At 37.8% G+C, this 25221-nt stretch overlaps 1 protein-coding gene across 1 annotated transcript in view; it reads right to left on the reverse strand.

The window, feature by feature from the left end:
• Nucleotides 1–8059: 8059 nt before the first annotated feature.
• The window catches only part of EMILIN2 (elastin microfibril interfacer 2), a 30947-nt gene continuing 13785 nt past the window's right edge, over nucleotides 8060–25221 (reverse strand). Inside the window, exons 3-9 of the mRNA XM_053467880.1 lie at nucleotides 22306–22478; nucleotides 18722–20602; nucleotides 16453–16848; nucleotides 15703–15732; nucleotides 15044–15079; nucleotides 13955–14086; nucleotides 8060–8994 (exon numbers count right to left, since the gene is read on the reverse strand). Of these exons, the coding sequence (XP_053323855.1) occupies nucleotides 8660–8994; nucleotides 13955–14086; nucleotides 15044–15079; nucleotides 15703–15732; nucleotides 16453–16848; nucleotides 18722–20602; nucleotides 22306–22478 (2983 nt within the window). The 3' untranslated portion in view covers nucleotides 8060–8659. The remainder of the gene's footprint in view (nucleotides 8995–13954; nucleotides 14087–15043; nucleotides 15080–15702; nucleotides 15733–16452; nucleotides 16849–18721; nucleotides 20603–22305; nucleotides 22479–25221) is intronic.

Genomic DNA, 25221 nt, shown 5'->3' on the forward strand with positions numbered 1-25221 from the left:
TATTGGGGAGGCAGAGTGGCATATAGGGGGCATAAGGCTTTTCTGTAGGCAGAGTGCCCCATGATATGCCTTTTAACCCCCTTTATGCCACTCTGCCTCCAGAAATGCCTTATACCCCCCTATATGCCACTCTGTCCCATAATATGCCTTTTAACCCCTTATATGGCAGAGTGGCATATAGGGGGTTAGAAGGCATATCATGGGACAGAGTGGCATATAGGGGTATAAGGCATTTCTGGATGCAGAGTGACATATAGGGGGTCAAAAGGCATATCTGGAGGTGGAGTGGCAAAAAGGGGGTTAAAAGGCATATCACGGGGCAGAGGGGCATATAGGAGGTTTGAGGCATATCAGGGAGGCAGAGTGGCATATGGGGGGTATAAGGCATTTCTGGAGGCAGAGTGACATATGGAGTAAAAGGCATTTCTGGAGGCAGAGTGGCATATAGGGGATTAAAAGGCATATTATGGGGCAGAGTGGCATATAGGAGGGTATAAAGCATATCAGGGAGGCAGAGTGGCATATAGGGGGGCATAAGGCTTTTCTGGAGGCAGAGTGCCCCATGATATGCCTTTTAACCCCCTTCATGCCACTCTGCCCCCAGGAATGCCTTATACCCACTATATGCCACTCTGTCCCATGATATGCCTTTTAACCCCCTATATGGCAGAGTGGCATATAGGGGGTTAGAAGGCATATCATGGGACAGAGTGGCATATAGGGGGTATAAGGCATTTCTGGAGGCAGAGTGGCATATAGGGGGTTAGAAGGCATATCAGGGGGCAGAGTGGCAAGCCTGGGGGCAGAGGTGCATAACTCGGGGGTAGGTTGTCAAATGAAAGGAAATAAAAACCAAACATGTCTCAATCATAGCTTTTATTAAATATGGAAAAAAATAGTCTACATGAATTAATAAAGAAATAAAAGTTTCTTACCAGAATATGGTGAAGAATAATGTGATCAGTGTTTTGTTCCACTGAATAAAATGGAACTTTTTCATCTAAAAATGTTCGCAGTAGTAAATGTTTTGATCCCATTATGTGTAATGTATTTAATTTATTAGGGCCTTTTAACACTTTTGCTTTCTGGCATTTTAATACAAATAATGAGATAAAAAGAATGGCACATAGTGTGACTCGGGTGTGTATAAGGGGTGCGTTTGGGTATAAGAGCTTCACCGTGAGATAAACTATATGGGGCTGGTCTCCAAATTTTTCCAGGGCTGCTTTTCAGTCCCAGTCCGGCCCTGGTTTAAAGTCAAACCATATGGGTTTAATAAGATGTCCTGTCTCTTTTGAATATATGAAAGCATGTATTTAAACACATAACTTGGAACTAGTACTTAGGTAGCGCTTAAAATTGAAGTACCATAGATGGCAGGGAATTGTTAGACATTATGAGAAGATTTCCACAGATTCATGATTTTAACAAATTTGACAGGTTCCCTGACACTTGTTTTGCAGACCAGCTGCTTGCTTTGGGATTCATTATGTGTTTCCATCAACAATAGCACATGTAGAAGGATTACATGTCAGAAACAAACAAGGAGACAAACGTTTAATGGACCGATAGTAGAGCTGGTTGTAGTTAGCTGCACCCTATTCCATTTAATTAGCTTGGCAAAATTGAGCTATACATTTTGTTTTATGGCTTGCAAGTGAAGCCATGAGATTCACGTTCAATACTATATCCTCCTTAATGTCACTTCGGAAGGCTAAATTATTTTGGTGTATATTACATGCTCTCTTTTTAAAATGATATGGTGATGCCATTTATATCGTCATGGTTTCCAGATTATCAAAGTTTAGTTCAGCAATGGAAATGTTCAAGCCATTCTCACTGTTTATTTCACGATCAAATTTTCTATGATACAGAAGATTCTTTCTAGAGCTGCATGCCTTTAATGTTATAGTTAAAAAGAAAATGTGTACAAAATGACCTTTATTGAAGAGTGTAGATTTATGATCATATATCACAAATTCCACCAGTTGTCAATCGCCATATACTTGGACGAAAAAATATTTTGCTTCAACCCTGTTCTGGTTTACAAAGTCTGTCCACCTAATAGTGACCCTTGGAAGTAAGAAACATATCTTGTTGAACAGCATGTTGAACTCCAGCTCTAGAAGCAGAACAAGTTACTTGGAAAGAACAAGGAGAAATATGTCTTGAAGCTAATCTTTAACACCTTAAAGCTAGCAGCAAAATTGGTAGTACTGTAGATAAATAAACTCCTGCACCCAACCATATGATTACATTACACACTATGTAATTATTCTATACTTTCTAATATGATTCTTAATACTAACACATCTGTAATGTGCGCACAAGTTACATCTCTGTTCCACTGCCAATACATTGCATAATCTCCATTCTGAAACTATTGTATCTGCTATGTTCACAAATTGTCCAAATTATTCTTGAGAAATCTGTTATTTTACAGAGTATTATAAACAAATTCTAAGTACAGATATTTTTGTTATGTCATAACTGAAGTGAGATCTTTGGAAGGAGCTTACTGCATACTTGTGTTGTGTGTCAGACACATTAAAGTCTTATTCAATCAAGCTTTTAAAAATAATAGAATTTGTGCATCTTAATGATAGTAAAGTCATTTATTTTCTTTTATCAGGTATGATATAATATACATAATTATGTAACAATTACATATCAATTTTATTGGTGGGGACATCTAGACTGTCACTATATCTGTATACATACCTGGGGACTTCTGACCTCGGGATACTCGGAGCCTTTCCTTGCGGGGCGCGGCCAGGACTGCCCACCGGCATCAGCAGGCGGTCCCAATGACGCTGGTGGGCGGTCCCATTATGTCAGTGGGCGGTTCTGCTGCCATCAGTGGGCGTTCCTGATGTCGGGGGCGTTCTTGCTGATGTCAGCGGGAAACACCCCCGTTTATCTGAAACTTAATCTTTCTAAAACTGAACTCATTATTTTTCCTCCTTCCATCTCCACCCCAGTACCTGAGTTCTCTATCACCATTAACAACATGACTTCCATTTACCAGACCTGATGCCTTTTATAGCTGAGCGTCTTTTGAATTTGTTAAACCATTTGTGGGGATTTAGTGAAGTCCTGCTCGTGCAATAAGGAACATTCGGTGTTGTTGCGGTCTGCCCTCTTTGCCTGCTGTATTGGGGTGAACCTTAACTCAAACCTCTCCTTCATCCCTCACATTTCCAGACGCTTGCACCTAAAAAACATCTCTTGCAAGTGCTCATTCCTCACCCAAGAATTCACAAAAACTTTGGTTCATTCCCTTATCCTTTCCTGTCTTGGCTATTGCAACTCTCTTCTGGTTGGCATTCCACTGTCTCGACTCTTTCCTCTGCAGTATGTCCTAAATGCTGCTGCTAGGCCAATCTTCCCTGCACACTACTCTACGTCTGCTCCCTCCACTGGCTCCCTATCACTCCTCCTCACTTATCACCTCTTCCTTTTCCCGTCTACAAGATTTCACTTGGGCTGCCCCATATCTCTGGAATCTACTTCCAATGAACCTTCAGCATTCACCCTCCCTCCCAACATTCAAGAGAAAAATCTCAATACCAACTTCTTCAGAGAAGCTGCGCCATCTTAGCTGCTAGAACTTTCCTGTTACTGATATAGCCCCACACTACCTCTCACCTTTTTCTGTGCCTTATGTTTGTCCTCACCCTTTTCCCTCAAGATTATAAACTAGCAAGCAGGACCCTCTCCACCTAGTGTCTCTGTTTGTCTTAGTCTGTCAATTCTCATCTTGTCATAACCCTTGAATATATGTATTGTAAGAAGCGCTGCATAAATTGTTGGCGCTATATAAGTAAAAGATAATATTAATAAACAAAATAAACTGTATCAGTAGGTGGAATGAACCCCTATAGGGATCCTAAAAATGGTAGAAAGGTTGGCGAATATTTGTAACATTACAAAATCTAATTTTTTCCATCTACATGTTCATCAACATATGTTTCCACTTCTTTGTATTGTCTTTGCTCAGGATTTATGCTGATTCTGGTAAAGATAAGAGAAATTATTTGTCATACTTAATATGATGAAAAGTGTGTGTGGATTGCAGAGCTAAGCATTACTGGTCATTGCGAATGTAAAAATTACAGCATTAGTTGGATTTTCTCCTTACATGGCATTATGATCCATAAGTGGTCATGAAAATCTTATAATGCTACTATGGGGAATGTGTAAGCGGCCCCGGAACATCATGGTTTTATACTTACGCAGCATGCGACCAGATCTGGCCTTAAGTGTTCCGGCGCCCTGTGCGGACTACTCCTGTGGCGCCCCCCCATCACAAAAAAGGAAAGGAAAAAAATCTTGTCACAAAACTCCCCTTTCTCACTATCTACCACCTCTGACCCATCTCACTGCCTCCCCCTGCCCCTTCTAACTGCCTCCCCCTGCCCTTTCTAACTGCCTCCCCCTGCCCCTTCTAACTGCCTCCCCCGCCCCTTCTAACTGCCTCCCCCCTGCCCCTTCTCACTGCCCCCCTCTGCCCCTTCTCACTGCCTTTCCCCCCTCTGCCCCTTCTCACTGCCTTCTCCTCACCCCCTCTCCCTCCTTCTCATTATCCTTACCTTGTTGAGTCCTGCGGTGGGAGCGGGAGGACGTCGGTCTTCTCGCTCTGCCGCTCTGGATGTTAAATAAAGTTAAAACAACAAAAAAAAACGATGCTTTAATTTAAGTCCCAGGCAGGATTTAACATGGAGGATTTAAATAAAGTAAAAAAAAAATCCTCCATGTTAACATTTAACATGGAGGATTTAAATAAAGTAAAAAAAAAAAACACAAAAAACCCCCCAATGTTTTAATTTAAGTCCCGGGCAGGCACCCCTGTTGCCATGGTGCCCTGCGCGGCCGCACACCCCTAAGGCCGGCCCTGCATACGACTGCATATACAGCTGGTGGTGGACACTGCGGAACCCGATCTGCTACTGGATCAGTACGTTTTTGGCCCTATGGCTATTTGCCTGATGTGCGGGATGGCCATTCCAGGCTTGGTAATGACATGGCTAATCTTATAGTTAACCTAATGTCATGTTGTCCAATACAACATTTTACTCACTTCTGCCATGTTAGTCTGACCACCCATTTTCATTATATTTTAAGATGTAATGTGTTTATTGTTCCATAAATAAAAAAGTACCTTTCAGTACAGATCACATCTGTGTGCTCGGCCAAAATACATTTTCAAGGTGGTGGCCCTTTAAGCAGTTTTGCTAATTTATTTTTAATAACTCAAGCATCATTCAAGTTGTCCGTAAACAAGTTTGTTAGAATATTTTATCTCAATAAAGGTCTGCATTATATTTTCTGTCACTATAGTGTCTTGAAAAGAGTTAAGTCGTAAAACACTGAAAGGTGAATATATGACACTTTTGGGTCCTTCTGTGCGTTTACAGCAGTTTATAATAAATGCCATTTAATCCCTGGAACACATTCCAGTTTTCAGAAGCACCTATTAACACTCATGATTGCTTTTTGTTTGCATTAGGCATAAATTTCTGAGAACCTAGGAAGTGTATACCAACTAACATACTGTGAATATGTCTCCTTGGAGACTACACGCAGAGTTTTATATACTCCTTGGGTATTACATCACACCGCTGATTTATTGCTTTGAATTTGCTAATTTCTGCTTTACAGGATATGTCCTGGTATTTTATATATTATCGCAGACACACAATCATTTAACGTATAGTCTGCAGGAAATGCTGAAGAGTTGGTCTAATGCAAATGGTATCCTTTGTACGGCATTAATTCAATACTTCAATGTATACTCTTCAATCATATTGTAGTCAGGAGACACATTACAATAAGAATGTATGGGCCAATTTCAAAGACCCAACAAGTTCTGTTTGAAAAAAACACCACTAAATTGTAGCCGCTGTAGTCTCAACTCCCAGGGAACACAGTCAAGGAACATGCGCCAACAAATGCTACTCAATAAAATAGATCAAAGCTTATATGCATCCTATTGAGAACGAGATAATTTAACACTTTGGTCCAACGAAGCTCAATGACTTAAAATCTGTTCTGTCCAAATATCCTTGAAACTAAAAATCAAACATATGAATAGTTTTTCATTCAAATACTTATTTCCCTTAATATGATTTTCACCAAATAAGATTCTGACACGATTCTTCCAGCATGAGTCCCATAAAACACTGAAAGAAAAACAAGTTTTAAAATTAAAACTTTGTAATGCTGGCATGTATGGTTTTGGGAACTTCAGTTTTAGGAGGAAATCTTAAGACTTTTTCATTCATTTTTGGAATGATGCTGACTTGGGAACATTTCAAAAGGTTTATGCTCACATTTCTACGACTGGATAAGGATTAAAATTGGCTCTGTTACTTTAAGGCCAGCTGCCAATAAAATGATGTACGTGCAGACACCCCCTAGATGGACAGACAGACAGACACACACGGACTGAGTGTGCTGTACGAGAGATAGCAAAAGTAGGTGAGCGTCACAATTAGTCATCAGCTGGCCACCCCAGGCCTGGTCTTTTCCATGCTTGTGTTAGACCCAAAAAGCACACAACCTTCTCCTTTGGAACCATGTTGGTTATTTGATAGTAATAACTGTACTGAGCATTCAGTTTTCTTTTTGCTTTCTACTATTTGGAATAGGTTAGATGTATCACCAAACAAAACGTATCCAAGGATAAAGTGTCTCACATAACAAAACAATTCAGTTATAGTATAGCATTTTAATTAGAAAGAACATATCATACCCAAACACTGACAAAAATATAGTGACATCACAATTTTAGAGAAATACAGAGCATATTGTATGCTTTTGGTTGTTACACGTATAACTGCACATACAATGAATGGGCAGCAAACAATATCTGGCAGTGTGAGTACTGAGTGAATGGAAATAACAGCTGTTATTTATTTATGCAGATGTGATAGAGGATGGGTGTGGCATGTTAACAAAGTGTATTGGATTGGCATACGCCTACATGCATGGGTTATGCATTAGGCTATCCTAAATACAAGGCAGGACCATGGACTGAATATGGTTTGGTTTGTTTATTGATATAAAATGTAAAAGTATGTTAGTTAAGGTGGGACATGGACTGGGGGGGTGACTAGGCTTGCCAAGTAGGTACCAATCCTCTGCTTACCTGTACATTACTTTCTACACTAACTAGAAATGTTTGCCAGCCACCTCAAAGATACCACATGTTTATAACCTAATAAAAATAACTCAAAGTATGGGTGTTATGTACAAAGGGGATGTTACATTTGTCATTATATTGGTTACTATGGTGACTGCACCCTTTTACCACTTCACGCTATAGCCATTTATGCATAAGCTCTTAATTAGATGTAGTGCAGTTGACACACAGACATATTTCTACTTTTGTCTATATAAGAATATATAAAAATCTATATAAGAATCTGAGTGAGAAGCCGATTGATTTGTTAAAGATATGTGACCTTATCCCTGGCTAAACGAATACAGTTCCTGAATAGACTCCTGCCACATTTAAATACAATTCAATTCGATTAGATTAATTTAAAACATTCACAATTCAATCAAAGAAAAAAAACGTTAAAAAAAGCATTTGTGTTCACCACTGGCTCATCGCTATACCAGTAAGCACGATAAAGTGAGTATTAATAAAATATACAGTATAACATGGCTCCTTTACAGTAACCGTATACAGTAATTATTTTCTGGAATAAATTATACATTATTATTATGCACAACTATTTTTGGATGTTGTAGTCTTTAAAAATGTTTCCTTTACGGCTTATGGTTTGCCCCCCTTCTGAGAAGCCACATGCAGCCGCAATTTGTATTTTATACCAGATATATGCAAAAGAAGATATAATATGGGCCAGTGTCTGTGCGATCATGTCAAGTCGGAATCTGCTTGCCCAGTATGTGCAGCTGTCCGGGGGTATCTGACAGCTTTCTGAGAGAAACAACACTGAATTAAAAGGCACGGTATACATAGCTGTGGAAAAAAAAAAAAAAAAAAAATATATATATATATATATATAGTTACTTCAATGCACCAACATTAAAAGGTGATAAATGTAAAACACATACCAAAAATTCAATTTGGACCCACGAAAAGCAAAAACAGGGGAAAATACAATTCTGGATATTCATTTTTATCGGTAAAAATAATAACTGTTTGCAAAAATAACAGCAATGCCTGGGATCATTATATAAAAAAAAGTTTCACAAAAGGATTTTTCAAAACCACTTCACAAAGCTATAGAAAACATTTTTAAATAGCTGTTTTTTTTGGAAATCATTAGTCAAATGGAATCCTAAAATTAAATAATGGCAAAAAAATAAAATCCATAAAAATATCAAAGTATGGATCCTGAGATTACAAACACAGGATGACATCAATTTCCATAGCCTACTAACAAAAGAGATCTGTGATAAAAAATAATGTTTTTCCTAAACTAAGAGCAGTGCTCAAGATAATTATTATAAAAAACAAAGGTGAAAATGACCTGAAAGCATTTTAGCATAGTGAGAATATTAGCGGGTACAAATTAAATCCTATACCCGTTCACAAAAGAAATATATATATAGGTAAATCATATATATTAACGCTCCAACATGAATTGCATAGCATCATTCGTGAATGTCTTTGTTAAACAGTGTGTTAGCTCTCAGAAGAATATGGATATAAAAAGATGCCACTAAAAGTAGAGTACATCTCATCAGAGTCTGATTGGGCAAGTTTGCCTCCTGTTAGCACGATGCTGACTTCGTCGCCAACCTTCAGGTGCAGAATGAGATTGAAAGTTCCCACTCCTCCACACGTTTGCCTAGAGCCGATTCTGTGATATTCCAGAAGCTCTTTTCTGTAACCAGATGTGTCCATCTGTGCTACACTGACATTGGACACCGACAAAACAGCTTCTACATGAATATTTTGCGCAGAAGTGAGGACCGCCGTGATCATGTAACGCCCTTCGATGGGAGCTGTAAAAATACCTTTTGGGAATAAGAAAAAAAGGGGTTAGTCATAACTGACATGGCAACTTTAAATTACAATATACATGGTCTACGTTACAGAAAAATCACTTGAACAGTTTACTGCTTGCACTGAGACGATGGTAGATCAATGGAAGTAGTAGAGTTTAATGCAGTAAGGGAAAATGTATGGTATAGGCGGACTATCCTGCATATAGGACAAGTCCATGTACGGTTATAGCAGGGTCATTCTTAGTCCACAGGCAACTGCCATATAATGGGCCATTGTGCAGCTGTGTTTGTTTATGTTGCACACTCCATAGACAGCAGCCATATTTCATGCGCTAGTGATCCAAACACATTGGAGCTTGTTCACTAAACTCTCAACCTGTCAACTCTCTGCTCACATCCACCCTTTTCTCACCCAAGGGGCCACAAAAACCTAGTTCATTCCCGCATTATCTCTCACTTCGACTATTGCAACACCCTTTTATATTACCTTGTCTCTACTCTCTCCCCTGCTATCTATCCAAAATGCTGCTCACACTAACATACAAAGACCTGCATGGTATTTCTCCACAATACATTTTGGCCCCTATAACAAAATACTACAATATTTGATTTCTATGTTCTTCCCATGGACTAAAGCTCTCAATCCTCCCTTTTCTCTATACCTTGTGTCTTTCTACACCACATCCCCTCTAGATTGTAAGCTTGCAAGCAGGGCCCTTTTTACCTAATGTGTCGGTTTCTCTGAGTCTGTCAGTTCTAGTCTTGTCATATCCCTTGTATATATGTCTTGTATTAAGCACTGCGTAGATTGTTAGCGGTATATAAATAAAAGTTAATACCGTATTTGCTCGATTATAAGACGAGGTTTGTTTTAGAGCAAATGCTCTGAAAAATACCCCTCGTCTTATAATCGGAGTCGTCTTATAATCAGACCTCAAATAGGTCTCACTATGAGACGACTAAGATCCAGATCCCCCGCAGCTGCAGGGGACCTGGATCCTCCTGTCCCCCCCCCCTCCCCGCCCCACTTACCTGTGCTTCTGAGTCCCCGGTGTGTAGACCTTCCCTGGCTGTCAGAGATCAGAGTTCCCCGCACCGGTGACAGCCGGGGAAGGTCTGCGCGATGGACGCAGACAATCCCGCTGCTAGCCACACCTCCTTCCGGCTGCAGCGTAAGTTGTCTACGCGAATCGCGTAGACATCTGCACGCTGCCCCCAGCTACATGACAGGGGAGTCAGAAGCACCGGTAAGTTGGGGGGGATGTGTTAAATGGGGGCATAAGGCATTTCTGGAGGCAGAGTGCTCTATGAAATGCCTTTTAACCCCCTTAATGCCACTTTACCTCCAAAAATTCCTTTTTAACTCTCTATACGCCACTCTGCCTTCTGAAATGCCTTACACCTCCCTATATGCCACTCTGCCCCGTTAATATGCCTTTTAACCCCCTTAATGCCAGAGTGGCATATAGGGGTATAAGGCATTCCTGGAGGCAGAGTGGCACATAGGGGGTCAAAAGGCATATCATGGGGCACAGTGGCATATAGGGTTAAAAGGCATATCATGGGGCACAGTGGCATATAGGGGGTATAAGGCATTTCTGGGGCAGATGTGCATAACTGGGAGGGCAGGTTGGAAAATAGAAGGAAATAAAACCAAAATATTTTTCTCAATCATAGCTTTTATTAAAAAAATAGTTTACATGAATTAACATTTACTGGTAAAACTCTTTTCCTATAGGGTCGTCTTATATTCAGGCTTTTTCTTTTTTTCCTAAATTAATATTCAGATTTGGGGGGGTCGTCTTATAATCAAGCAAATACGGTAGTAATAATAATAATGGACCGACAGAAAAGACTAGTCTACATTGGCTCAGACCCTGCATGGTAGGTGCTATGCTACCATCCATTTCTTCACATTGAGATAGTTTCTGGGAATGGTTTGTAGAAGATAGCATTCATGAGAGCTATAAGTTTACATATTCTAGTTGGTTTCCTGCAGCATTCTTTTCGTCATTGCTGTACTATTTTTTCTAATACAGAATAGAATATGCTACTCAACAAATATGAATCTTCAAACAAAAATGGATTTAGTATAGTCTACTATATCTGTTTTGATGTTGTTTACACCATATCATATGAACAAGACCTTCATTCAGTGAGGAATTAAATAAAGTCCTGTTTCACATCTTGTGATTTCAAGTTCTTAGGACAACAGATTCTTACAAGTTAAATAATGTGTCTGCAACAGAGCCATACGAAGAAAACTCTGTTACTACAATTACTACCAGACTCGGTATACACTGCAAAAACTGATAAAAATATGCATCTACAGGACACTACCCTTCCCAAGTAAAATTAAACTATGAGTTAACAGGTAAGTTGGAAATTTCAATATAACTGCATCATAGAGGGCCAAACTCCATGCATAATAATGCATAGTCAAATCTTTGTGATTCACTACAATTAATGTACATATTTCACCATACAAATATAAACATTTCAGCAATGATTTATTCTAGGAATTATTACTTAGCGTATCTGATTTAATCATGTGTTCTGCAAAATGTGTAATCAAATTAAAATTATTATTTGAGCCGTTGATACAAGAAATAAACAATGTGACTTCCAGGTCAATGTTAAGCTTTCTCAATAGTAGCCAAGAATAGTGGTGTAAAGTTAAGTATCCCTTTTAAGGTAAATATTAACTTTAAATATTAACTCTGCATGGCTTTAATAACAGCAAAAGCACCAAAACAATGCATAATGATTGTACATAATCCAGACCATTAATGAGTGCATCCAAAATGATGTTCCATGCCATGGTGGTCCAGACTAGACAAGCAGCCTGGCTCCTTAAAATCCTGCCTTGTGGTAAACAATAGAATAAACATTCTGTAATAACACTCTGTAATAACGTTAAGACAAAGTGTGGGAAATAAAGATAACACAAAAGCTCTAGTCTTTGGAGATTGTGGCTGCTAAATATATCTGGTCATGAAGGGATTAGTAATAACACAATTCGTTTTGTAACTGATTCTTTAATCCTGTGATCCATCTTGTGGAAACTGTCACATAAATAGAAATGCGCAGAAGCTTATTATGACTGTTTCTTTGTTTCCTTGGGTGTTTTGCATGCGACTAAGCAAATTAAAAGGAAAAAAACAAACTTTTTGACTTGACAAAAACATGTTCTAGAAAACGGAGGCCCATGAGGGTTATATTCTGTCTACAAACGGATGGCAAGAGGAGCTAAAATGAATTCACAAACTGATTGTTTTAATTGAAAAGTTCCTTAAATGGTTACATTTCAAAGATAAATTAATCTGTTTCATCTGTAACGCTGGCTCCTGAAAGGTCAGTATCAGAAATTAGGTAACCAAACCTTCTGTGGTCTACTAGTAGGTAAGACTCAACTTTAGCTTTTTTGCGTCATATACTGTACGTCACGCTTTGGATACAACATTTAGCTTAATAGCAGGTCATACATACAGCTGTTTTGTATGTGCCCAAACTTGAATAATACATATAAGTACAGAGCCTGACGTGTATCCAAACAATCAAGAAAAAGTACATACTGGGCAAAGAAACTGTAAACTGGAATGCAGCGGAATAATCAATGACTCATGTTCTAATGTCCTGTTAAGTGTTCCAGGATGGTGAACTCCTACTTCACAGTAGATGAGGTAAGAAAGCCTTACGATTATGCAATGGAATCTTTCTCTCCCAAATGTGAGTCCACAGGAAAACACTCCCATTTATGGGCCTCAAAAGTAACATTAGGAACGGCAAATGAGTGACAACTATTTGATACGCTACTGACGTTAAAAACTTCCAGGAACTTTTATATGCTCTTAACTTTGCAGGAGGTGTACCAAGAAGCTTGTCATATAAAACAGGATTTACTCATTAGGTCCAGATGTAAAACAACTGTTTATTGAAGAGATTTGATGTGGTGCAGAATCACTGAAAGTGCTAAGACCTTTTAAAAAGGATTTCCACACCAAGAGACCCAAAAATGTTTTAATTTTTGATAAGGCACTCTCAGCACAAACTACAAAACAAGTCATTTTCCTTCTGCGAGTCACCCGACTGGATGAGCTGGGGAGGCTAAAGTGAACATACAGTGAACATACATTAAGCTTTCCCCCAGCCCAATTGTATCTGAGCAATGGAGGGGTATGACGGTACAGCCACCAGCACAGAAACCTCTTGGTGCTTAATTCTTCCTGGTCACCAGAATATATCATGTTGCTCTGCAGTCCACCAGGGGATGTGCAGGCCATGATAGAAGACAGTTCCAGTTGAGAGATCTGTGCTGGTGGCTGCACAGACTTCTATTTTCAGAAGCCAAGGAACAGTTGCTATAGGTCTGGGCCCAGGGCAGCTCCCCTTTTTGCCCCACATTAAAGAGAGCTCCAATTTAAACTTTACACTTCAGTGTCATATTTACAAAGTAAGGCTGAAAAATCTGTATAGAGTCATAAAGTTCAAATTTTCAAAGGTATCTGTAATTGAATTTATCCAGATAACTGCAAAAAAGACATAATATTATAGATGCTAAGAATGCATTCTTAATATCCTCCTTTTAGATAGCACCGGGATGTTCATACATCTGTGGATATAGTATAGCTTATATAGAGAGATGAGTTATTAAAAACGTCCTAATGAGATGTTCTTTCTTTTAGAACTTTCGATATGAAACTAGTTTTTTTCACATTATAGAACTCTTGATATACAAGTCATTAATTATTTTCAGTTGAATAATTTTTTCTTTGGTACTACATACATAGGCAACAGACTGCAAGAAAAAATAAGTTTTCAGAGAACTGATACTGGACTTTTAATCAAGTTCTAAGTTGTTCTAGTTAGAAGAACCCGGACACAGAGGATAAGCTACAAGTGCAATTATACCATGTCATACAGAAAATGATTTATCTCTACTTACAAAACGTCTGTATTGGAACGTTACCTGTTAGAGGATTATAGTGTTCCCCATCATTAACCAAGACCTTGTTAAAATGAATAACTCCAACATCATAAGTATTTGGATGTTCAATCAGTCCAGCAGAAAAAGATATTAGAGGAGTTGACAAAGTGGCTCCTAAAAGCAGGACAAAATACAGATTACTAAGTGCCAGTAACAAGGCAACATAAGCAAACCAGAAGTTATAAAGCACTTTTATGGCTGTCAATGCAATTTTTTTTAAATGTAGAAATATAGGAAATGATGTAAATATATAAAATAAAAATACTCCAGCTATGATTATGAACTAGGTTAGTAGTGTTTCATGTAACATACGAGTGAAGGGGCTCATGTTTAGAAATCGGATCGGAAATCCCCCAACACGAAAAATGTTTATATTCATATTAAAACCTTGTGAGCTGCTGGTAGAATGTAACGCTACATACATCTACATATATGTTTAAAAATGTAGCATGTCTGCTTAGCTTAACTTCAGGACTGTTGAACTCTCCAGGAACCTGTAAAATCTTTATGCCCTGAAGCCTTTACGTTAACCACCAATAGCGACCTCACTACATGATTTCCATATGGCCTGTTTTAACACATTGATGCACACTGAGCCAGGTTCCTTATGAAGGAAAACCCTGAAAACACATGGTCTAAAGCAAGAATGTTTGTTAAGGGAAGTTCGTCAGTGCTGTCTTTGGGGTCTGATATGATGACAACTGGAATATTTCATGCTGCGCTACATTTCTGCTCAGTTATTGGGTTCAGATGCAATAATGATTTGTAGTATTAACTGAAATTACTGCACTTCTAAGTGTATTATACTCATTATAGTACTTTGTTTATCCAAATTGATGTTTTAAACAGAATTTGAGTCTGTAGCACTTCCGCTGGGTGATTCTTCACACATTTTTAGCCTCCTTGTGTTCTTATGGGATAATATCCCCATTGGTACGCACTTGGCAGTGTATGTAGCAGTCTGATATTGGTAACATACAGTAACAGTAGCTATTGAACCAATCCATACAGTTTCATGAATCTACAGATATGTCAGTAAATCAAATATCACGATATTAAAACAAATGTTACCTTGTGACTCTGAAAATATGTGTATGTTTGGAAGCTCTGAAAAGGAAAATATGTGAGAAAATTATTTAAACAAAAATAAAGTATATAAGCTTTAGATGTATAAATCATGGTATCAATGAAGTTGTATTTTAAACAAAACTAAAATTCTGTATGGTACATCGATCGTCACAGAGGCCGTAACACAAGTCAATCTCGTTAATCAGAAATATTAGCTGTTGTTCTTAATCAAGAAACCCCCACCCAATAAACTCATTTCCAATTGTACTTCAAAAGGGGAAAACACTAAATTGGCAGTTAGGCTCCTTCCCGCATCACTGATATACCATGGCTAATGGGTAATGAGAATGATATAAATTCCAATAAATTAAATAAAATAATTAGGAACATCATAAATATTTGACTTTTTTGAAATAAGGAAAATTATATAAAGCACAGTGTAGAAACTCTGTGAATGAAAACTTGGAGAGTAAGGTATAACATTCCTGCCCAAGCTGATGGAAATAGCGTATCACAGTTTATCCAGAAGCCTACTGTCTTATAACTGTAATAAATTACAGTGTAGTTCTTTTATATTTATTTTTATTTGGAACTAGCCTAAAAGTAGGTAAGGAGCTTGCCATTGTGATTATTCCTCTGCAGAAAAATTTATTATTAATTACCTTTGGAGTCTGCTGTAGGTTTGGGGTATCCTGCAAAACAAGGAAATAAATTCAGTTGTTAATAATTTTTTTCTTTATTTATGTATTTTTTATTGTATTTACTGCAACAACCAAACGGAACTGCTCCTAACAGCCTCACCAAACTTTGGTCTTTGGTATAAAAAAAAATAACTTCTCAAAATGCTACAGTTCCAGAGCTGCATCTCACGAAAAGGAATTGAGTTGTGGGGTTGGGAAACAGGGCACATAAATAAAGATTCCGGTGAATCATTCTATGCCTTCTGATTTAAAAAAAAAAACATAACAATTATAAGCTAGCTTTCAGCCATCATATCAAAAAGAGAAACAGGACAAAGGATAGAGAAGAGAAACGCAAAAGTGAGAAAGTCAGATAATGGTAAAAGAGAAGGAGAAGATCAAAGTATTAGTGTGCCATCTCCTTACAACAGAATCTGCACTGATAAAACTGTGGGTCATTTCCACAGCTTAAAAATCTCCAGAAAATGCACTCTTCAATATTGTAGCGTGACCTACAATAGGCAGATAATTGCTCTGAACTAGGGTCCAGAATTTATTAAAGTCATCTGTTAAGGAAAGACACTACTATTACCTACTCTCGCTGTATGTGTCACTAATAATAACAAAAACATATTAATATTTGAATGTGCTTGCAATATGGAACTTGTGAGGCATGAAACATATGAATATTAGACACTACATCTTTATAATTAGATTGTTCAGTCCTCTTACCTGGTGCACCAGCGAACCCAGTTGAAATTGGCATGTCTTGCTGTCCATCCACCCCTTGAGGTCGACCTGATTCTGATTTCAGTATTTTTCCTGGAGGTCCAGCTTCACCAGTCTCTAGTATGATCCCATTGTTACCAGGAAGTGGGAGTGTGATGACTGTTCCTGGCAACAAAGGAGCTACTGGTTGAGATGGTTCAGGTCTTGGTTTGGGGTAGGATGGTTGCTGAGGTACTTGAGGTTTAAGTGGCTGCTCTGGTGCTTTTGGTGGCGCAGGCTCTATAGGGGTTTGTGGTACAACAGGTTTCTGTGGGACCTGAGGGATGACTGGCTTTTGGGGTGTTCTTGGAGGTGGTGGTGGAGGTATAACCTTTTGTTGGGTATCATCAACCTCCTTCCCTAGATTAGAAAGACAAAAACAGATGATTGAATATATTTAATATCAAATCTATATTAAATTTGGCCTCAGGATGTGTATGCTGTACAGGCACATATGTTGTTACCAGATTAGTGGCTTCATCCATATGGACAAATTAACATTTTGAGCACATCTTGAATATTGGGATTGCCTTACAAGGTGTCCCCTTATGTTCTTAACCATGACCATGCTATACTTTTGTAGCCTCAGGGGGAAGCATTAAGCATATTTTAACAGACCACAAATGACTTAAAGTGGTTCTGTCAATCCTACATTAATGAAATAAAACTGTGTGATGTTATTTACAGATTAAAATAAGCAACATAAAAACATTAAATCCTTCACCACAAGGAAAGGCATCTAAAGTTTGTGTTCTTTGAATGATCATGATTCTGCATGATTGTTACGCCTATTCTCGTTCCTGTTGTTAAGTTGCTGATTGCTGTTGATTGGTTCAGGCAGCCTTTTGTAAGGGGACGTGTGCAAAATGCTGGCTCCGCTGTGACCAATCTCAGCCCATAACTTTTAAAATAAATATCTTCAAATCACACTGATTTGAGAAACAAAAAGTTCAAAAGGTAGTTTTTAATAAAGGTATTTAGTTATGGCAACTGCTGAGATGGAATCCCCCTAAGCCTTAATATGAATTCCATCGGTGTCAATATACTGCTTAAAGGGACAGTTTATTGTCACAGACAGCTGCACCAAAAAGGAGGATGTATATTAACGTAAATTACTAGTACTTTACTACACATTCTTTATAAGTTTGCAAAAAAACACTAACCATAGGGAGAAGCTACAGCTCCAGAGTGAGTCACACCGCTAACTGGCTGCTTGAAGCAACCAATCCGTGGCAGGAAAACACTATCACTGAAATCAACCACAACTGCTGAGCTATACATACTTCCAAAAGTAACCATCACATATTTTGTCAATGTTTCCCCTCATTCTTTTTCATCCACAGCACTAAACAATTACGTCATAAAACAAATGCTAGAGACATATAAAAAGATTATGACTCCACTCTTGCTACTTTATCTGTGATCTATTAAATAAGCATCATGGTGGTTTACAGCAAACCTACTACCGTATATAATGTAATTTGCATATATCCAAAGATTGCAGGTTTTGAGAGCAGTGCAAGTTATAGGACACATGTCAAATTAAATTAGGAGTCTAAAGTCACTAAAATCACTAGGCAAAAGCATAGTATTCTGGTTGAATGAATGAGGTGTTGCGTAAGGCTTTGTGCTAGTTAGCAACATTTAATTTGTATTCAAATTTGCATTGAGGTCCTGCCCATCTTCAGCTATTAATTTTAATTCATAGTAGCATTTCTCGAAAGCCTGATAAAAGCCATACAGCCTAAAATGTTAAGGTGTCCCCAGGATGTCTGCCCTCTGCATTTGAGAGGTATGTACAATTTCTGCTTGTTTTGTATTTCAATTGCATGCATAAATCCAAATAAATTTGCTATTGCATGTACACCATGTATATTTCGAATATGTTGTGTGTATTGTTTCTATTACAGCACTGTACTAGGCGAACATTAGGTTAATATTCTACAAAGAAAGTTCATGTGATTTTCCCTATTCTATTTTTGTAGACATTTTTATGTTTGGCCAGAAAAGAAAAGGAAGGAATAAATCAGCACATCAATAAAACAAAACTCAATTATCAAAAACAGACCACTAAATCATTAACTATTGCTTTGCAATACGCATTGTTACAAGATATGTCACAAATAAGCTACTATGAACACTACTTACGCCTTGGAACAAGTCAAAACAGTGATGTTTGATACTATCAACTCAAGTAGATATGTAATTTTATTTTACTGATTCGTACACTTACCCGCTCCAGGCTGACTCTTAAGGAGATCTTGAAGATCAGAAGTGATTTTGATGACTTGACTGTTGAACACCTGGACGGAATTCTTGAGGCCATAAATGTCATTTGTATGAGATTTTATTGTCCCATTTATGCTATGTATACAGTTCCACAGACTGGTAACATGTTTGTTTAGACCATCTTTAATCCTCTGCAAACTGCCAGAGATAGTATCCAGCCTTCCACAAACGTTTTCCAACTTTGAAACTCTTGCATCAACTTTAGAAATCTCCGTTCGAATTCCCTGAGTATGATCTGGGCACTTCCCTTTGTCAGCTGTCACTCTGCCATTCAGTAGTTCAAACTTGTCCTGGAGACTCTTGCAGCATTTGTCATTGGAGACAGAGTATGAGGTATGGTTAAAGAGTCTTCTTAGTTCGTCTACTTTTGAAGAAAGACCAGTATTTGTGTTTCGTGCAGTCGAGTTTACTTCTATCAGCTGGTCATTTAACAGGATCATCTCATTATTTAAAACGTTTACATCATCTTCAATTTTGTTTAGACTATATCTTAGAAAATTAAGATTTGTATTCAAGGTTTCAATTCCTAGCTTGTTATTTTGGATTAGTTCAAATTTTTCATTCACTGTATCATTTAAAGATTTGAGAAGTATTGCATTGTCATTTTCTCTCTGAAGGAAAATTTGGTAATTGATACCATGTCTGTCATCTGTGCCCTGATCACCTTCTTTTTCCTCTAACAGGGACTGCAGTTGACCCTCAATCTGCTGAATCGCAAATTTGAGGGAATGTAGTTCCTCTTGTTGTTCAGCAAGATTATGACCAAAATGTGTTCCGTCAGCTGAAGAAGTGTTGGTAATCTCCAGTAAAACACTTTCAAATCTGTCTTCTAGTGGAGCAACTTTTCTATCTATTAAATCCTTAATTTCATCATGATTAGATGAAATCAAACCCCTCAAGGTTTCCTCAATATAAAAACAATGCTCTTCAGCATTTTTTTCAGTCACATTTATCTTAAATTCTACCTCATTTAATCTTTCTTCAAACATATTGTCTGGGTTGACGTTGTTTAGCCGGGCTACTTCATTGTCTAACCTAATGTTAAGTATCTTGTTGGCTTCAGCAACCTTATCAATCTTTTCATCTAAATGATTCAACTTTTTATCAAAATCACTATTCTTGCAGCAGCCTGGACTGTTGGGTTGCAACTGAAGTTGAGACCTGAGTTCATTTATTTCATTCTTAAGTGCAGTTTCCTTCTCCCTGAGAAGCTCTATTACTCCTAAACAACTGGTCTCATGATCCTCACACTGCTGCTGAACGTTAATTAATTTATAATCACAAGAATTTTTAAGATCTGCCATTTTACGATCCATTCCTTCTAGAATTTCTTCTCTCAATGACTCGATTTTATTGTCTATATCATTGGCACTAGACATTGTTGCCTCAGGCTGACGCAAAGTTTCCTGTAGCTCAATTAAACGTTCCTCGTATGTGTTAATTTTTCTGTTTAATTCGTCTATCATATCAGTTTTGCTTTTCAGTTCTTCTTTGGCATTTGATAATTCGGAGAGTATGTCTCTCACTCCATCATCTTTTTCAGTACTTTCAGAAAATCCAGGTAAATAGATTGTTTCTGTCTTACCTCCAGTAGCACTGGCGGTAGGTTGTAGATTGTTAAGCCATGATGATATAATCTTACTTGCATCCTCTTGAACAGTGACTTTCAAATTTTCATTTACTCCCGCCATAGAGGTTTGTAAATCGATCACTGTCTGTGTGAGGCGAAGCATTTCATCTTCAAGAAACTGAATTTTTTTCCCCTGTGCTTCATTTAATTCCTGAAATTCCTGATCTTGAGTTTTTTTCTGCGGTCCAGTTATTCCTATTGGGAAATGAAATATGTCTTAGTTAAAATGTATTTATGCTATATACCAGCATTACAAGTCAAAATTACAAACTGATCATTCATGGTATGTCTCTGGACTGCCTAATACTTACATGGTAAGTTTCCGTTGGATAATGTGTGTGTTGTGGAGGGTGTATTGTGGAAGGGGTGAGCACTGCTGGATAGCGTGTTGCGTGGGGGGGGGTGAGTGGATGCTGGATAGTGTGTAGTGTGGAATGAGCGGCTGCTGGATAATGTGTTGCACGGTGTGTGGCTGCTGGATAGTGTGTTGTGTGGGCGGGTGAGAGGCTGCTGGACAGTGTTACGCCCCCTATGAATCCAATGTTATGCACTACTTGTTATGTCGTGTGTAATATCTTATTTTTAAAACCAATTTTATGTACTGTGACACTAGAACATCTTTATGTGTTATTAAAGTCACCTGAGAGTAAATATCAATTGAATTAGGAATTATAATAAGACTGCCAAAAATTATTGAATATTGGCTTTATTGTACAGATTATTTTAATGCAACTAAGTAATTATTTTTAAAAGTCTGTTTATACTTTATCTTGGGCACAGTTAATGTTGATTAATTCACTTTTTCTGGACAGCAGTTTGATTTACTCTTGCCACATTCATTAAATCCCCTCAGAGTCTTAATTTGCTCTTTTCTCTAAATAGTGCTGTGTTTGTATAACTAGAGGTCATTGGAACTGAAAGGTAGAATGACCTGAACATGCCTGAAAGGCATGTTAACGTTCCAAATGGAGCAGAAAACAAAAATAAAACCAAATATCTAGCTATTTCTCCTGCTACATACTAAGTTTTGATTATAACACTGGCTTTGGAAGAACACTGGACTGCCGCAGAAATATCTGATTGTACAGGAATGTACAGAACATGCTGCATGTTGCCATATACGCATTGTTACTGAAATTAGAGTTGATGTGATCTAAATGGTGAGGTCAATAAAAGGCCCGAGGACCTAATACAGGCTATTTAAACACTTCTCCTGGCCCTTCTGCACTTCATGTTACATTAGTTTTTTTCCAGTGTTCCAGTAAGAAGGTCATGAAAAAAGCTGGAACTCAGTATGTGCAATAGGTTTTATCTATTTAAAATTTGTTCTGCCTTTCGAAATCATTCCGAACTAGCATGCGCTTTATAAATAAAATGTATTGTAAAATTAGTACATAAAATAAACTAAGTTGCAGATAATGAACCTATGTTGACACGGCAATTAATGTACAGCCACTGCATATTTTATGCCCAATCTGTACTACAGTGACAGTTAATCTAGATATATGAAGATATTTCTACATTAGAGCTATCCATCCTAAATCAAAGTAGGAATGCCATGCTATACATAGTTTGGACAGGTGTAAATAAGATCAATCCAGTTCAGTCTTTCGTTGTCTAATGTGGTGTACATTTAATATATCAGCGGAACCGGTTGTAATTATTATTATATTATTATATATATATATTATTATATATATATACTGAGTATTGCAGTATGCGGTGATATCTTTGCTTCAGACCTGATGAAGAGAGGATAACTCTTGACAGCCTGTCTTTTAAATTTTATGTTAGTCCAATAAAAAAGGTATCACTGCATGCTACAATACTCTGTTTTGTTGACATCGTGTCTACACACACACACATGTACATACATATACACACCTATATACACGTACCTATATCCTTTTTTCCTCCACTAGGCTGAGGAGTTTGTAAAGAAACCAGCTGAGTCTTTTCATCCGGGCCTTCCTTGCAATCTTGACCTTTAAAACCCGGACAACATCTATACTCCAACTCTGTGACAACCTTATACGATGTTGTATACCTTGGTCTGAAGCTCACTTTATAACTATAAACAAGATTTGGAAAAATCGATCAATAGTTTGTAAATCATTTACTTTGATTAGTTGCAGTCTTTTTATTTAATAAACATACATGCTTATAGTTCTGCAAATGAATAATCAAATATATAACATAGCATATTTCATACTTAAGTTTGCATCCTACAGTTCTTCAATACTGAAACCTCCTAGTATGCTATGACCATATTAAATATATATATATGATGATTCAATAAATAAAATTGATGTTTGTTGTTTTCATGTGGCAGTCTGGAATCACAGCAGCGTATTGTCCACAAAACAAGCCTGAACTTCCCTATACCCTCACTTGGACAAAGACGTTCTTTACACATTCCTCCTGGGGAGATAGGGAATGTGGCATTTTCCTTCCATGACTTCTTTCACTGTTTATTTTTTGTAACCCATCACAGGAAAGGCTTTTTATCATCATGACATCATGAAATAATGTCAGCGCTGTGAGACTCTCTAATAATGAGCCTACCCTTAGCTCTACCTGTTCAGAAGAGAGAGAAATGCACAATCTTGCTTCCATAATTATGCAAAAACAGTATGACACCCTTTTTGTACCTAGTATATACTGTATATATAAAATATGGAGGGTTTAAAAGTGTGGGTGCAGCTGTGGCATCTTGAATGTTAGCAGGAATCAGACATTTTTACTGTACTGTTTAATGATTTTTAAACACTTTTTGTAACACAGAAAACCTGGGCTTCTGCAGGGGGGGAGGTTCAAGAGAGGCCAATTGTCTTCCCCCCCACCCATGACCGTAACAGGACGAATCTTGCGATTCACCTAAATATCAGAGAGGAGCTGCAGCGCGCCCGTAGACGTCACGCTGCACTTCATCACCACGCATGTCTCTCGCCAAGAGATCAACGCTGACCAGTGCTTGATTCCCACACAAGGCTAGCCCAGGCAGGGGTAATAAATAAAATAGATAATTGTGTGTGTACAGGTGAGGCTGCTACAGCATCAACCGTGATGATCAGCAATGTTGGCAGTGCCAAAGTGCCATATCATTCTGGTGATGTCATGCCCCATTGGTGATGTCACGCCCCAAATTATGCCAGAAGAGGCAGGGGAAGGCTACCAGTAACAGATTAAGACCATCAGGAATCCCTAGACATGTCCACACACACTACCACTTTTCTAACTCAAGGTCACCTGACTTAGTAGCCGATCAGCACCTCCCTCTACAATACAGAAAAAGTGGCAACGTAGGCTTATTTTGGCAACTTAGTACCACACATCAAGCTGGCATTTTAAAGGTAATTCCCCTGTTCCTTTAAAAGTGAGTCGCTACAAATACTAACAATAGCAGATATGTAGTATTTTGATGCATTAGCAATTTTGCAGAAGGGACACAAACCTCATTTACGCATCAAAACAATTAGAATATATCACTTCACAAAAAGAAATTGTGACTCAGAAATGCCAATGTCCAAACACTTTTTAAGCAAAAACACATAAAACTCCAGTCCTGCATTCCTTCCTCCCTCAGACAAATGCCTGTTGCAAATACATTTGCAGATTGAGAAATCTTCCCAGAATATTTTCCCTCTTCTATTAGGACACTAGAAACCTTTGTCCATGCTGAAAGCAGATATGTAGCCTTTCCCAGATCCTGTACAGTTCTATACACATAACATTCAGTACTAGATATCGTATAGTTCTTTTCTCGTGATTAGCATCATTATCCTTATTTCATCACATTCTTTATCAATTACTGGTAACAACCAGTCCTCAGCATTTTGATAATTGTTTCTCCTCATTAAGCTATCTCTCATTTTCTGTTAGGATACTGTCACTCTTTGATGACAGCTCAGAGGTGGAGTGAGAGATAAAATCAGGACAGGTAATGTAAATTCTGTTCTGCCACAACTTGCCAGTCCCTATCTCTAAATTATATATCTACAAAGCCAATTACACAGATGGCAAAACAGAAAGCACAAACTATAGTTAATATTAAAATGAGTTATGCTAAAAATACACAATGGCTGTAGTTCTTGATTAAGGTTTGCTAAAAGAATCTGACAAGACAGAATCCTCTACACTGAGATTTTGTGAATAATTTCTCCAAAACCCAGATTTCATGAAATGGATTCTCATGAATTACCGTAGTTTTACTAATGTCTATGATTTCTATGAAAAATTAAGTTCTATGTCACTGTCAAATCAGTAATGCTAAATCCCCATCAGGATCTATAGATGAATACATATTAAAAATATAAACATAGATTCTTTCTTATAATCTTAAATAAGTACTTGAAAAATGTTGGCATCAACAACATCTTTGAAGGACAAAATGTATTTATAGGAGGAAAACGCTTGCACAAGTAATTAGATATAAAAGCAAGCAGTACAAGGCGGAAATTTAGTTATGGAAAACAACTGACCACAGGAACCGAGATAAACAGGACAAAGGGTCTCTTGAGTGCAAAACAGATATCTTTCCTATTGTTCATATATTTATTTAGCGTGTGCTTAGTTTCCTAAATCGAGGCCACTATGATAAATCTAGTCCCATTTACCATGACAAATGTAAAGGGAAGATCATCTAAGGAAGTAAAGTCATATGACCAGATAATTTCCCACGTCTGTCCAAGACATCTAGTAACATTTTGCAATACTACAGTATGATCATTAGTCACACATTCTTCATAAGAACTAAAATAAGAACACATTTAAATATTATGTTTTTATGTTCATATTATGTCCTATTCTTTCTA

This window comes from Spea bombifrons, chromosome 5 (genome assembly GCF_027358695.1).
Source record: "Spea bombifrons isolate aSpeBom1 chromosome 5, aSpeBom1.2.pri, whole genome shotgun sequence".
NCBI classification, from domain to species: Eukaryota; Metazoa; Chordata; class Amphibia; order Anura; family Pelobatidae; genus Spea; species Spea bombifrons.